Source organism: Phasianus colchicus, chromosome 14 (genome assembly GCF_987193195.1).
Source record: "Phasianus colchicus chromosome 14, bPhaCol1.hap1.1, whole genome shotgun sequence".
Lineage (NCBI taxonomy): Eukaryota > Metazoa > Chordata > Aves > Galliformes > Phasianidae > Phasianus > Phasianus colchicus.
In genome coordinates this window covers 17216076-17232373 of record NC_143449.1, presented here as the reverse complement: position 1 = coordinate 17232373, position 16298 = coordinate 17216076, and the positions used below count along the sequence as shown (strand labels likewise).

The 16298-nt window shown below is 44.2% G+C and overlaps 1 protein-coding gene across 2 annotated transcripts; it reads left to right on the top strand.

The window, feature by feature from the left end:
• Window positions 1-339: 339 nt before the first annotated feature.
• Window positions 340-15851, top strand: SLC6A14 (solute carrier family 6 member 14). Of its 2 annotated transcripts, none has more exons than XM_090150386.1 (14): window positions 340-860; window positions 1976-2144; window positions 3799-3930; window positions 5408-5569; window positions 6423-6558; window positions 7241-7373; window positions 9133-9273; window positions 10272-10500; window positions 10582-10707; window positions 10802-10920; window positions 12155-12254; window positions 12503-12612; window positions 13765-13932; window positions 14526-15851. In XM_090150386.1, exons 2-14 carry the CDS (start codon window positions 2075-2077, stop codon window positions 14673-14675), a joined length of 1776 nt encoding a protein of 591 aa, XP_090006512.1. In that variant the 5' UTR covers window positions 340-860; window positions 1976-2074; the 3' UTR covers window positions 14676-15851. The 2 variants fall into 2 exon arrangements, with proteins under 2 accessions (XP_090006512.1, XP_031450055.1); XM_031594195.2 differs by lacking the exon at window positions 340-860 and adding an exon at window positions 1288-1370.
• The last annotated feature ends 447 nt before the right edge of the window (window positions 15852-16298 follow it).

Here is a 16298-nt window from a genome sequence, read left to right as displayed (position 1 = left end):
ATCCGTACAGGCTTCAAAAGAATCTCAGCTCACCCTCAGAGTGTGTGAGCTGTGTGCTGTGCCGTGTGGAACTGAAGGCTGGCATTCTGTGTTTTCATGGTTGGCTGTTATAGCCTACAGTTTGCAGGCAGCCCATCAAGGAATGCTTTCTTAATTTGTTTACCTGTAATTTGCAAAGCCTTCATTGTGCCAAGACAATATGCTTGTGCTTACTTCTGTTTCCAAAGGCACAGTATCCGGGCATCCTTCCAGGTGCTAAAACAGAAATCTCCAAGAGAACCTGCTGCATAGGGTGATTAAAAAGATAAATTTGATTTGACCTGCGTTTCAGATGCTGTCCCACACACTTTTCACTCCTGATACAACACGCAGAGTCTCAGGCTGGGTAATGCCTTACTTAACAAGGAGCCTCACTAATTGAGAACAGATAGTGTATGCAGGTGAGAGAAAAGAGTGGGTGCAATGGAGAGCAGTGAGGCAGCTGGCTGACCACCGTGTACCACGGTGTGCTTTAGCTGCCGTGCTCCTGAGCGCCCATAGGGTATGCATAGGGAAGGCTGCCAACTTGGTGAAGCACAGGAGGTCCTCAGTTAAGTCGTCATTGTCATTAAGCCATTGCTTGTTAAATTCCTCCTCTGGGGGTGGCTTTGCTTTTATGACCTGTCTTGTCTTTGTGTGTCCTGTACGTGGAAGGTGTTTAGAAACCGAAGTTTAACCCCTGTTGTGCCCTTGGTTTTCATGCATCTCCTGAGCTGAGACTCCAGCATGAAGAAGGGAGAGAAGGAACAGGAGGAAGGGATGGGTGTTGGATGTGAAGGGAGATCGGTGTGCTGGGAACTGCTCGTGCGGCAGGAACGGAGGTGAGGCGGGCAGGCAGTGGTTCTGCGGGGAGAGGCATGGGATGATGTGGGGTCAGATGTTCTGGCAGGTGTGTGAGAAGCTGGAAGGCTGAAGGTATATAGGTAGGGGCAGAATGTGTGTGAGAGGGGAAGCGGGTCCGGGCGTGGAGAGGGCAGGGGGTACTTAGGAGGGGAAGTGGGCAGGGGACCGGGACAACTCGGGCAGGTGTTCCCGAGGAAGTGGGCGAGGGGTTGGGCGTGCGGGGGGGAAGTGGGCACGGGTTGGGGCGAGCGGCCACGGGGTGCCCGAGCTGCTCCAGGGGGCGGGAGGGACCGCATCGCCCGCAGCCCCGCCCGGAGCGTGGGGCAGCCCCGGGGCCGCGGTTCCTGGCAGGGGGGCGGGCGGCGGGAGGGAGGCGGCTCCGATAAAGGGCCCGCAGCGGGCGGCGCGGGCAGAGCGGAGCGGCTCCGGCAGCGGCGGCGATGGGGATGCTCAGCCTGCCGGGCTTCCTATCCTGCGGGAAGAAGAAGGTGGGGATGGGGCACGGGGCAGGTGGGCTGTGTGGGTACTCCAAGGGACACTTGGACGGGTGTGGGGAGAGGGGGGGGAATAGGCGGGTTACAAATGCACCTGAGCAGGTAGGGTGTGGAAGTGTTCCAGGTGGACATAGGGGCGCTTGGGTAAATAGGGTATGGCTACCTGGGAGCACTGGGCAGGTGAGGTATGGTGTACCAAGGCAGACATTAAAGCATCTATCCAGATGGGATGCAGGTAAATACAGGAATAAGGGGGTACCTAAATTGGTGGGCAAAAGAGGGGATGAGCCCAGTATTTAGACAAGTACGGATATATCTGGGGACGTACAGTGGCAGAGCAGGAGGTTCCTGGAGGTTCTGTCCCCAGGAGCTGGTAGGAGGAGCTCTGAAGAATCTTTGGGCTCCCGGGAGGACCCTAACAGGTTCATGCTGTCTGGTCAAGGACCAGTTGGACTGGTCACCCCACCTGGCTCTGCCCACCCTGTCTGACTGCCCTGCCCAGAGATGTCCAGGTGATGCTGTGGACAGATAAATGAGGATACGACTGTCCTGCTTACCACTGAGGTGATCCTGAGCCTTCCCTCTTCTTCTCTTCCAAGGACTTCAATCTGTCAAATGAAAAAGATGCTCACGCCAGTGACAATGAAGAGAACTCAGATCGTGGCAACTGGTCAAACAAAGCTGACTACCTTCTCTCCATGGTGGGCTACGCCGTGGGCCTGGGCAACGTCTGGCGTTTTCCATATCTCACCTACCAGAACGGCGGAGGTACCTGTATTGAATGGCAGTTCTGGGTGGGCACACCTTGCTATCTCCAGGAGCCGTGAAGGCTGGCCTTGAGGCTGGATGTGTTTTGGCAAAGCTGGATGTGAGCATCTCGCTGAGAACTGGGATGATGCCTGCTGATAGGAATGGGAAGAGCAGGAAGAAGCATCTCTGTGCTTTTTGAGTACTGGCTGAGGAGAGGGATGTGATTTAGTTTTAACTGCAGGCTTCCATCTGAGTATTGCAGAACTCTTCTGACTTCCTCATCACTCACTTGCACCTCTTTTATTAATGTGCCAATATCCACTGATAACCTAAATAGCTGTTCTCCCTCCTCAGTGTTTACCACTTTGATATGTTTATAGAGTGCAGTTGAGTCCTCTCTCTGTCTTTGTTTTGCCTGGGCAAATGAGCTAAGCTGAAAAATTATCCAAGCTCAGTAATAATCCCCATCAGATTGTACAGAAGTGTTGGGCAGAAAAGCCTCTACCTGCTTACATAATGAATAACTGGCAAAGCCAAATGGAGGCTCTAGATTCCCTGACTGCTCTTCCAGAGCTCTGTTTACCCACCGAGCAACCACTGGTAATTAGGAAGAGTGCAAATGTCTAGTATCTGCAGTGTGCTTACTTGTGTGTACTTATTTACTCTGCCCAGCAGTCATTTTGAGTCAAATTTTGGACTCTTAGATGCAACGCAGTTCATCCAACTGCATGAGGAACACAAGATGGTATTCTTAGTACAGAAGTTTTATGGGCTTGAGTTATTGGCCAGGTTGCCTTACTTATGGCTCTTGAACAGAATTGTGAAAACAAAATAAGTCAGGACATCAGCCTATCTGTTAGGTGGTTTGTATCTGCTGCAGCAGATCTAGCGTTTAAAGCACGACTGTGTTGCTTTTTATATCCTTCTTAGCCCCAACTAATTGAAGGGGGCTATTCGCATCCTTAAATTACAGCAGGTATTTGCAGTTCCTTGTAGAACTGGGTCCTCGGTGGCTTTTAAATCAGGCAGCACAGAGGATGGATTTCTGTCTGGTTACACTTGTGGATATTGGGTCGTGTTCAGGAAAGCTGCGTTTTCTCTTTCCTCATTCTTCATCTGTGCACAAAAGAAGTGCCAATCCCTTCCACAGGACAGGGTTCTCATTGATGTCAGGTTAATGTGTGCTCTAAAATGGGCTTACACAAGAGCCATGCTGGGATCCTGTTTGACACAGGAGTCAGCCAACCGTATAAAATAATTTTCATGCTTTGACATCCTGTAGCTACTCTGATGGTGCAGCTGCAACTTGTGGCTAAGGACATGAAGAAATACTTTTGTCCATGCTTAAATTAAAAGAAATAGAAAGCAGACCAAGCCTACAGCTGAGCAGAGTTCCTGGTTCTCTGAGAATGGTATCTTCAGTAGTCTTTTCAAAATCCCTTTAGCTCAGTAAGAGGAATAATCCCATGTAAATCAATTCTGGTAACCCACGTCTCTTCTTCATAGGTACTATTAGTCTTACAGAAAACAACTTTTACATAGAAATCTCTGTATTCTGCAAAAAAAGCCAGAGCAGGTATTTGAGACGGGGCGAAGCGGTCATATTAAATGCAGTGAATACTGAAAGATTCATTGTTTTCTGCTTTTTTTTTTTTCCTTGTTCTCTGCTCAGGTGCTTTCCTAATCCCATACACATTGATGTTGGCATTAGCTGGCTTGCCTTTATTTTTCATGGAATGCTCCCTTGGGCAGTTTGCCAGCCTTGGGCCCATTTCCATCTGGAGAATATTACCATTGTTTCAAGGTTGGTACTGTTAAATTTTCTCATTTTATTTATGAACAGATGCAGATTGACAATTTCCTCATAGAATTATTAACTATGAGAAGCTTTTTCTTTGTTTGATGTGTGGAGAATGCTCCTACTGGAACTGGGTTAGTGTTACATTCCCAGATAAACGTCTTCCTTATTAACAAACAGATAAACAGATGTGGGTAATGATTTTTCCAAGAAGTTTCTAACTATGTGAGGCTTTATCATGATTCATGCTAACTGTAGCTATCTGGAGAGAAGAAAATCACCACATTTGCTTCGTGATGGGGAAAACCCCACTTGCATACGTGCCAATGTACATAAGAGATTGTGAACCAAACTTTACCTTATCGCTCTTTCTTTACACTACATATCCCAAATAACTTGCAGGACAGTTCCATGTTGATGTGCTCATTCTGCATTTGGCCACCAGAGTTGGTGCAGATGTGTGCAGTCAACCAGGTCGTTGCACTTCCAATAGGTAGGAAACGGATCCAATAGTTTAGGCTTCATAAGGTGAAGTGCCTCCCATGGTAAGAGGGATTGTTGTGTTCTGCAGTGGTAGTTTGCCTTTCCATGTGGGAGTTTGGATTTTACACGAAGACTTATGTGTTTGGAAACAACCAATCGCGTGCTTTACTCACTTATATCCACTCAGATTACGTGCATGTGGGTGTAAATGGCTACGTAATTGGTTTTGTTTGTCCTCCATCTACCTGAGAAATTAATACAGAACAAAGAAGGTTTTTCTTTTTTTTTTCTTTTGTGATTACAATAAGTACTTCAATCACCACCTTCTACAAAACAAAAGAGATTACAGACGGGCTGGTTGACTTGCACTTTTTGCCAGTCTCTACTCAGCAGCACAACCAACCTTTCAAGAGAAGAATAGTGTGTTTATCTTGAAAGAAAAAGTCTATAGACACAGCAAATGCTTTGTGTGTCTGTGAAGATATAAATTTAAATATACTCCCTGAATGATTAGGAACTGTTTGGCAGATTTTCTCCATCTCAGAACAAAGTTCATTTTAGCAAAGGAGAATACCAGTATTAATGGCAGACCTTTGCCATTTTCTGCTATTTCTCATTTATTGGTGAAACTAGTAATTACAAAGGTATCTCTAAGATGATCTGTGCTAAGTCTTGTATAGTTTCCTCTATTTTACTAAGAAATCAAAGTTTTCCACTGAGCTAGGAGAGGAAAAAAATATTGAATTTCTTCCTTAGACTTGATAACTAATCCAATTATTTCTATGGGTCTAAGTTGAACCTTGTTTCAAAAGCATGTCTGGGATGGTCAGTTTGGATCATACCCTTCATTTCATGGACTTACCCTTTCTGTCTAGTGGCTATTTACGGTTATTAAAGGTAGTCTTTGTCCCAAGAAGCCTTTCAAAAGTCAGCTGAAGGCTCTTCAGTTCTTCAACCTGAGTTTGGAGTAATTAAGATTCTGCATCTTTCTGTTTCATAGGAGTGGGCGTCACGATGGTCATCATCTCAACGTTTGTGGCAATCTATTACAACGTCATCATTGCCTATGCACTCTACTACTTGTTTGCCTCATTTCAAAAAGTGCTTCCGTGGTCAGATTGCTTTTCCTGGGCAGATGAGTTGTGCAGCAAAACACGCCTCGGTACTGTGCTTAACAGCTATGGCTCAATATTACTCTCTTGATAAAGTGTGCTTTGTGCTGTTTTCTGGGAGAGATTACAGGAGCAAGATGGCAGCCATGGCTTGGGGAACAATTCCTGGATTTTGATTCTAAACATATGAGCATAATGCTTATCTTCTCTTTCACCAGTGTTAGGTTCTTGGGATCTTGGGAAATTTACAGAGACCTGGGGTGAAATTCATTCCCCCCATCCCCCCTTTAAATTCTAATATTCCTGGGAATTGCATGTACCAGAAGAAATACTGCGTTCCTATTTCACCAGGCCTAATGGCAAAGCAAATACCTCTCCTAAGGGAAACAAAAGTATTCCTATAGCTTTTATCAGGGCTGCTTTCATTATCCTTTGCCTCCCCTGTAGCTACGGGAATGCTGAGCACCAATAAGGCATTGATTTCATACTTTATTAACTGTTCAGAACATATCTCAATGCTATTATTCTTGATGTTTGGCAATGCATGTACTGCTAAACACTTATCTCTCCAGCTTTCTTATCAGGGTAGTTTAAGGCAAAAGGTGAAGCTGATGTGATAATTATTAGTTATTAGCCCAGTTGGAAACAAGTTGCCATATAACCTCTGACACTATTAAAACAGGAACAGGAATACAAAATTCAGCTGAAGATATTGTCTTGAGTAACCTTCCACCAGATTTCATGGGAAATGCTGATACAGAGCTCTTGAATGTTGAGAGTAGGTTATATTTGCTGTGCATAGCCGAAGATATAACCATTTAAAAAACATGTTTGCCATCATAGGCTGACTTCATTTTTTCAATCGCTGCCTGTTGTCTCTTTTCTCTGCTGTTTTTCTTTCAGTAAAGGACTGCAGTGCGATGTTAGATGGACAAATCATTCATGCAAACTACTCGTTCATCACAAGCAACAACCTCACATGTATCAATGGCACCATCAACTATAAACCAGTGCAGTTTCCCAGTGAACAGTACTGGAAGTAAGTACAAAACCATCTTGTCAGTGGGAATGAGCATGGAAATCTGTGCAGGAGGAACTTAAATTCTCATTGATGAGTGTGGGCCCTTAAAAATTATGTGGAAGCAAATGAGCAAACGTGTAGCAAGCTGAAAAATAATCCTGCTGAAGAAGCCTTCTCTTGAGTTCTGGTAGGGACTGTGGTGTTGCTGTATATGGTATCTATTTTTTGGGGGGGAATTTATGCGATAAAATATATTATTCATAATCAGAGCCTATTTTGAAATCTCCATTTCTTTAGCCGTGTGATTTCTATCTGCCTGAGAACTGATTCTTGTCACAGGCTCTTCTGCTGTTAGAATTTCATGGTTAACTTGAAGGCATGATGGGACTTGTGGAGTCGGTCATGGAGCTGAGGGCTGGTGGATGTTAAAGAATGGAAAACATGCAGTTGCATTTTATGTTTTTCAGCTCCTATCATGCAGTTATAGCTGCTGCCTGCAAGGTCTTGTAAATATATCATCGAATCATTACGGTTGGAGAAGATCTCTTAGATCATCTAGTCCAACCGTCAACCCATCTCCCCCAACCACTAACCATGTCCCTCAGTGCCACTAGGAAGCAGGTCGTTTTCCATCAGGAAGGGGCTGAAGAGGAGCAGGTGCTTCTGTCAATGTTTTCACTGTGCTGTTTTGTGCTTCCAGTAAAGTGGCTCTTCAGCGCTCCACTGGGCTGGACGAGACTGGCAACGTAGTGTGGTACCTGGCCCTCTGCCTGCTCCTGTCCTGGATGATTGTTGGAGCTGCCTTGTTTAAAGGCATAAAATCTTCTGGAAAGGTGAGGAAAAGCAGATAGCAGGTTCTGGCCTGATCCTACCCAGCAGCAATCCCAATGTCAGCTGGACTGAAGGGAGGCCAGAACAGGGCAGGATGTGATGCTAACCCACCACCCTCTGCTGGACCCACTATTAGGTTCTGCTGCTGCTCCTTGGCTTCAGAACTGTTATATAAAATATGAGTAAGGTGCCGATTGCTCAGCAGTTACTTAAGGCATTGCTCTGCTGGCTCCACCAGGGCTGCCCTGTGTTTGGAGACCATGCTGTCACGCAGGTGATCCAGGCTGGGTGCTGGCAGCCAGCAGGCTGGCGGTGATGAAGGTGTGCATGTGACAGCACACGCACATATGCCGTGGTAACACCCAATAATTATTTGCACCTACAGACCAGTTGAGATGTTTGGACAATAAAGGTCAAGTCCTGCCAACAGTTGTGCATGTACCTAACCAGGTTGTGAAATCTTGTTTGTACCCAAGATTTCTGAGCTGCCTGTAGGTCTGTAGGTGCTTATTTGCAGACTCTGGCTCTGCTGAACTACCAGGCCTGCTGTGTTCTGCTGGGTAGGGAGGATCCTCTCCAGAACTCAGGCTGTATTTCATTCCTCGCTGCCTGAGGCCCTTCTCTCAGTTTAGTTGATCCCCTTCCCATACCTTTTTCTTATTCCGTGTTGCATCTCCATTTGTTATTCCTTCAATCTGTTATAAAGAACTTTCTCAGCCTTTCTGCACTCATTTTCTTTTTCCTCTCTAATTCCTCTCACTGTGCCTTTCCACAGTTCCATACTGCCTGCCTTGCTTTGCTCAGTCTAATATCTCCCCCTATTCTCCTCTCTATTTGAAGTCTTCTGCCTTTTGTCTCAGAACTTTGTAGTGGAGCATCCGTGCTTTCCCAGTGTCATTTATAATGCCACTGTTCCTCTAAAACTTGTGTTATTTGGCTTCCTTGCAAATGGCTCTTCTAACTGTCACTTGTCTTCTGTAAGAAGGTAAGACTTTTTGAGGAGAAAGTTAAGAATCAGAACTATCTAGCTGGGCAGGAATAAGGAAGAGATAAAGAGTTGAGAGAATTGACCACTGCAGGCAAATATGACAGAGGTCTTCAAAAACAGACCTGCCATCTGATGGTGCATGGGTAGGGCTTGGTGAAACCAACACCATTCTTTCAATTATCTGCCTGCGTAACACCGAAACCAAGATTTGAGGAACAATAGTATTGTTAAACACAGCCTGCACGATAAACACACTGCTGCTGGCCTGGATCCCGCCACATTAAAAGTTGTATGGACAAACAACCCGGATTTGTGTCTGGAAGAACTGAAAAGTCCTTGCTCCCAGTAAAACGTTTCCAGCATGGGCTGTTTTGTTTTGTTTTTTGGTCTCAACAGGAGATATTTCCATCCTGATAACCTAATTTTGGCTGGCTTCAGGTCTTGTTTGCTAGTAGCATTGCCTAGTAAGATACATCTGAGGTAGTTGAGTCCAGGCCTTGCCGTAGTAATAAATTATGTCAGAAAACATTTCTGAAACTGACCAAGAGCTATCTGAAAAGTGGATATGTGGCTTGTGCCTTCTGCTGGAATGAAGCTCCAGAACTGGCTAAGCCAGATGATTGGTGATGACGTGTGCTCACCTCCAGTCCCACTTCCCGGATTGTCGGCTCTTTGTACCGGCAGCTCTCAGACTAGACCCTTAGTCTTCCTCATGCATGGAGGGCTCTGCATCCCATCACTGCTAACATGTGTCCCTGCTCTTCTTCCTGCAGGTTGTCTATTTTACTGCGCTCTTCCCATACGTCATCCTGCTCATCTTGTTGGTGCGAGGAGCCACCCTGGAAGGTGCTCTGGATGGCATTGAATATTACATTGGGAAACAGTCCAACATCACTAAGTTGATGGAGGCAGAGGTGAGAGGTGTCAGGAAGCATGACGCATTTCTGTGGTTATATGGGCTTAGCATATACAGAACAATTTATTTTTTTATCCAGTCAGAAGTCCTTCACTTCCTGCCCTGACTTCAGTATAGACAGCTGGTTTCTGGCTTTCCAGTAACCCCAGCTCTATGAGAGCTTCAAACCTCTGTTCTAGCTACTCTCAATCTTCTCCCTCCCTTCCACACTGGACAGCAGCAAATTCTATCACACTGCATTTGAGCAGTTCTCCAGAGGCAAAGTTTCACCGTGGCAAAGCCTGCTGAGGCGGCCCTTGGTGTGGGATCAAGCATTGCTCTTGCACAATGCCCTCTTGCTTTGGTTGTAAGAATTTCAAGGAGAAATTCAGGCTGTGCATCACCCAGCAAATCACCTCAGGAAATTGGATGGGTAGGGAAGGGTGCTTTGTGCAAAGGAAGCCTGGATGATTTTTCATTATAGTTCAGTACATTAGCTTGAACAAAAGCAAATATTCAGTGTGCTTTGTTTGCGGTGTCTTATGTGAGCATCAGGCATTAACTGAGGGGATGCAGCAGGGATACAGTTTCCCACATCAGTCATTTGATTTGGTTGGGTAATGGTGTGAAGAACGAAAGTTAGTGAGCAAATGGAAGCTCATTTCTGTGACCTCTCCTGGTTTTTCTTGTTCGTTGGCACTGTGACAAGACTCACATCTTGACAACCTATGTATGTAAATGAATTGAATCTCCTCTTCAAAGTTGGCCCAATAAGGCCTAAATATTTGGCAACTTACTTGGGATGTTGCCTTCGTGATTTCATAGAGGACCTTGTTTGTGCTGGAGACTGCAGCATCACCAGCATGCTATATCCTACCTATTCTGAAGTTCATATGAAATAAAATCAGATATTTAGTCTAAATGTAGAAAAATCTTGAAGCTTCCATGGACAGTGAATAGCTATGGTGCATTTAATAATGACTGTAATAATAACTCCCATGTTCTTGGTTCTGGTAGGTTTGGAAGGATGCAGCCACTCAGATATTCTACTCCCTCTCTGTGGCATGGGGTGGACTTGTTGCTTTGTCTTCATACAACAAGTTCCACAACAACTGCTACTCGGATGCTATTTTTGTTTGTGTAACAAACTGCCTCACCAGCGTATTCGCCGGGTTTGCAATTTTCTCTGTCCTGGGACATATGGCATTTGTGTTGAAGAGACCTGTCTCAGAGGTTGTGGACTCAGGTAGGCTGATCATTGCACCGTTGGTATGACTGAGCTTGAACAAAGTATAGCAGTAACCTCCATCATTCTGCTTCTTTCCAGGATTTGACCTGGCGTTTGTTGCCTACCCTGAGGCTCTCTCCAAGCTACCAGTTTCCCCTCTTTGGTCCTTCTTATTTTTCTTCATGCTTCTGCTTTTGGGCCTTGACTCCCAGTTTGCCACCATAGGTGAGTGGGGTTTTAAGTAACTGATTGCTTCCCAAATGAACAGAACCTTTCTAAATTGTGCTCTTCAAAACTCACACTTTTCTTTCCCTTGCAGAAACACTTACAACCACCATACAAGATATATATCCCAAAATGATGAAAAAGTTGAGAATCCCTATAACCCTGGGTGTGTGTGTATTGCTCTTCTTTCTTGGTCTTATCTGTGTTACTCAGGTAAGGTGCTATGCTTTGTTTTGGCGATGGCTTTAGTTATTCTGCAAGTGGGTCAGAACATCCCTTTTCAATGTGACAAGAGCTTCCCCATGCGCTTCCATTTGCATGAGTCTGAGAGAATCACCCATGCTGTCCATGTGCTTGGATGTGCAAATAGGAAATTCCCATGGGGATGTGCTGGAGTACTTCATGGTGTTGTGTGGTTACTCAACTGAGATGCCTTTTTAAATAGAAGGCGTATAAATAGCCTGTGAGCCATCAACCTGACTATTTGCTACTGGGTTTAGAAGGCTGTCTGTGTAATTTCAAGCATATATACACAGCGTGTCTGCAGCCTTGTGGGAGCTGCTGCTAGATGTGGATAGGACCTTTGTGTTCAGAACCAACTACCAAACAGGACAGCATTTGAGAAATTCTCTGTTCAAGTCATAAAAAAACCTATTAACACATCATTACTCCTCCAGAAATACATGGGATTTTCAGTACACTGTGTGCTTTTTCTTGAGGCAATTGCTTGTACAGTTATAAAGGTTAATTGCCAGGACTACATCCAGAAAAACAGATTTCTATGTGTAATTGGACTGAGACTATAAAGATCACTGTGGTGAATAGGCAGCAGTGTATGGTCAAGTAGAGTGTATAGGTTATGAAACATGACAGGGGGATTTGCAAAGGACATGGTATGAAAGAGTGTGAAATATAAAGCTGTTCCCTGCTCTGGGATCCTGCTGCTGCATACAAGTGTTCAAAGCCTTGTTCAACCAATGTGGGAAACTTGTGTAAGAACACGAGCCTATTGGAGCTGCTAACTGGCACAGCCATTCCTGTAGCTCAGCATTAAAGGTGGTGAAGCAGACTTTGCCAACGTTTAACCTTATTTCTTTCATGTTACTGTGAAGCTGATGCTATATATACTATATAGCTATGTTACAACTATGAATACTGTAAGTGCCAAACTTGAATCTTGCTATCAGCTGTCTATATACACTTTGAATATACGTGGGTCTCGTTAACGTGACAAAACACCATAGATCTGCAGATGTGCTTTCTAATTTTTTCATAGAGATGTTTAAATGAAATAATGTTTGCAAATGTGTGCTTAACCCAGAGAAATGGGAATTTGAAAAGCTCAGACTGGTGGTCAGTTAAAGTGGCTTGAACAACAGAACTTTATTTGCATGAAGTTATTATGGGAACTGGGTACATTTTTACATCTTTCTTGTTTGTCCTGCAGGCAGGAATTTACTGGGTGAACTTAATAGATCACTTCTGTGCTGGATGGGGAATTCTTTTTGCTGCAGTCCTGGAGATAATAGGCATCGTCTACATTTATGGTAAATTACTGACATTGAAAAGCCACGCTTTGACTATAGATTTGATTATCCAGACAGAGCATACATTAAACATTTTTTTTCTGCAGTAAAACTTTTATAACTTCTTAATGGCTAAAGTCTGATGTTTAATTATCATAAAACTGGAGTTATTGACCTTGACTACCTCCTTCCTTCTGCCATTTTGAAATAGGCACACCTGCAAGGTCCATACGTGCTTTACGACACACCATGTGATTGTTTTTCCACAGGAGGAAACAGATTTATTGAAGACATTGAAATGATGATTGGGAAGAAGAGCTGTTTCTTCTGGATGTGGTGGAGGATGTGCTGGTTTTTCATTACTCCTGTGCTGTTAGTGGTGAGTACAGTTGACTGGATTATATTAATATGATAGAATTTATTGATTTGGTGACGGATGGGTTTCCATGTAAATATTCAGGGATGAATGCCCTCGCTCTGTATGCAAAGACAAGGTATAGCTGAGTCAGTGGAGCATCCTATACATTATCCATGCTTTTCAAAACTGTTATGGTTGGAAAAGGCCACAAACATCACCAAGTCCAACCATCAATCCACTTCCATGCCCACTGACCATATCCCTCAGTGCCATATCTCTGTGTTTCATGCAAACCTCCAGGGATGGTGACTCCAGCATCCCCTCCAGGACAAGCTACACCTTCAGATTCAGGAAGCTGGATCTACACTCCAAGGAGTAACACGGAGCCAAATAGATTTTCTGTTTTAACAGCTGGCTTCTCATCATTGCAGACTAAGAGAATATATATATTTAAAAGCTAGCCTCCTGTTTGATAGAAATTCCATTTTCTGGACAGATCTCTTGCATGGGTTTATTCTTTGGGTGTCCAGATGTTCACCTGTCTGAGATTTCTCTTTTGTTCTGTAGAAATACTTAAAGCTTCTCAGGTTTCCATTACTCCTCTGTTCCTAGCTGTGACTGTAGATGGTTGGATTTTGTTGTATGACAGAACTTAATATCCCAAATCGAAGAGCAGTGGCAGGTCTCTTTGGCCAGAAGGCATTGTCTTTATTCTCTTCAGATTATAATTAAGAAAATGTTCCTTATAAACATCATCCTTCTGCCACCATTTAATCTTAATTATTTTTCATTCCTGTAAGTAAAGGAACATTAGAGCACGTAAAACGTATGGAAAAAGATGCTGAGCTTGCTCAGTAACATGTGTCCTCCAATGCTGGGCTCAACAGAACCCAGAAATCTAGTTCTGTTTAAATGTAGGTACACTTAAGATGTTGGCTTGCATGTCAACATCCTCTTTGAGTTCTGTCCACCAGTCTTACTGCTTGACCATAGCTGAGCACTGAATCCTGTACAACAAATCATGTTCAGAAAGCAAGAAGAAACTGTAGAATTTGTAGATAGGTTGGGTTGTTTGCTTGTTTGTTTTAAAACTAAGTTGGAAATATGGTACAAGTTGAAGTCAACTGGAAATCTGCTTTTCTCTCCTATTTCTTTATACATATTTTTAAACAGGCAATTTTGGTCTGGTCGTTAGTGACGTTTTCAGCTCCCACTTATGGCTCAGTGCTGTATCCAACATGGGGAACTGCTGTTGGTTGGTGTATGATCATCTTCTGTGTCATCTGGATTCCCATTGTGGCTGTTGTAAAAATACTCAAAGCAGAAGGAAACCTTTTTCAGGTAAGGGCACAACACAGTGGTCATTGTCCCCAGTTTTGTTTTTCATGGCATTGTCAGGAACGTCTGTGCCTTTTTCTCAAGAGCACATTGAATACCTCAAGGCACCAACACCTGGATGTATATACCAAAGCACATCTTTGGTAGTTATATCAGAGGCAAATGGACCCTATTATGGTCTGGTATGAAGATAAAGTCTATTTCTGTGGGAGTGTGCCCACACATTCAACAGTGATTTTTTTTGCTTTTTTTGTCGTTATTCCACTTTCTTAGAACACTATATGTGTGTGTGTACATTTTTTTTTTTTTTTTTCCCAGAAAATTTGTATCTTTTTCTGGAATTTTGCCTTGTACTTGCTAATTTCAGTGAGAAATATAAGATCTGCTGTTTGCTCTTCAGGCTTTGCAAGAAGAGTCCTGCTGGTCACAGCTTTCTCAGCCTGTTTGACTTCAGTAGCCAAACGTGTCCAGAACGTAGATGGTTCGTTTGCTGTTTCTTGAGTTTGGGACACATTTAGAGTTACAGTTTTATTAAGCTTTAAAAATAGCCCAGAATAAGGTAAGATATGAACTGCCTCTTGCTATTGCTTTTTCAGCGCATCGCAAGCTGCTGCAGGCCCACAGCAAACTGGGGTCCCTACCTGGAATGTCACCGAGGAGAAAGATACAGCCACGTTGTGACTCCCAAAAAGGAAAAGGAACATGAGATTCCAACTGTGTCTGGCTTTACGTACTTTCGAGAATGAGATGGCTCTCTGGATGATCAACTTTTAACATAGATGTGTTTTTTCTTTAACTGTTAGAAAGTGACAATGCAAAACAGCAATCAACCTTCTGCCCTTCCAAGTTCAGCCTTCAGATGCAAGCAAGCCCTATTATTTATTTGTAGAGTTGTATTCTTGGGGAAGAACAGATCTCCCCAGGTAAACCAGGTCTGAGAGGGCAGGAGGAGGCTTTGCAGCCTCCTCAGGCTGATGGACTGGGCATGCTTGGTCCCATCCCACCAGTATCCAGCTGGACTGTGCCTACTGGTGTGGAGGAGAATAAAAACACCCCCTGATGCTTCCCAGCTATATGAAATTTAAGCCAAAAAGTGCTGTACTTGCATGCACACCTGTGCTGTGGGCAGCATGCAGCTCTTCCTTCTGCTGTGCCCTCTGCAGTGCTGTGTGGGGCTGTGCTGTTGTCTGGCCCTGCAGCTCAGGGGAACACGAAGAATTTTTCTTTAAACCTTGCTCAATGCTGTGAGGCTGCTCAGGATCTGATGTTCACTACACAGTGTGTTCATTTTGTCTATGCACCTAAATATTGAGTGGCAGAAAGTTGCCATCACTGGAAATAAGGCGGTGAGAAGCAGCCTGCTCTATCATTATTTCTCCTGGAGCCCACCAAGTCACCTTTTGTTGTGTCATGCTCTGTGCCCAGATTCAGCCATCTAAAATTCAAAAATCCCATATCTCCAATAATCTGTCCTCAGGCTCTGCAGCCCCAAATGGCAACCTTTGATTTCTGCTCTCCATGCAGCCAGCAAGGCTTGTTCTGTGCTGGGATTTTCCTTGCATGAGAGAGCAGAGCGCTTTCTAAAGGTTCAAACAATGTCATCAGTCTTTGGGTAGAGCCAAAAGAAGCAGAACCCCCAGGTGAAGGTTAGAATTGACTTTGTAATACCAGTAGTCCAACATTTGCTGAAAATGGTGAGAAAACAGAAAAGCGAGGAAGTCTGTGATGTATTTGGGAGAGCAGACTTTTGCTTTTACCTTGGAACTAGTGGGATAGCTGGAGAGCTGACCTCACTCACAATAGGACTGAATTCCCCTCTAAAAAAAAACAAAAAACCCAAAACATGGCCTATGGAATGAAGGCATACATTTTCTGTGCTAGGGCATGTCTGTCTCACTGTGGTAATGGTTCCTTGGGAACAATGCAGCAGGGTTTCTCATCCCTTCCTCTCAGGGCTTTGTCACTGTTTCTGAACATTGAAGGACTGTGGATGGTGGCTCGTTGCCCAAGACGCACACCTTGCTGTATGTTTTGTACTGATGTTTTTGTGAACAAATCAACACTTGATTGCAAATAAAATGTAATTTTCTGTTTTTAATGGCTCTTTGGAGCTGGAAAATGAGATTTCAGCCTTTTGTATAGAGGGGGGGCAGCAGGTGGTGGGGTGGGAAGTATTACCGCCTCTTCAGTGTTTGGGGTTATTGAACTGGAAAGGTTCAACCTGGACAAAGACTTTTCTTATAACAGGAAGGACTGAATGCAGTAGCCCTGTTTCAAAGCTTGGTCTGAACATACAGAAGGTAACCAGGAGGTGGAGTGGAAGCAGGTTGGCCAAACCAGCTCCAAAAGAGTTCCAGGAGAGCTTTGAC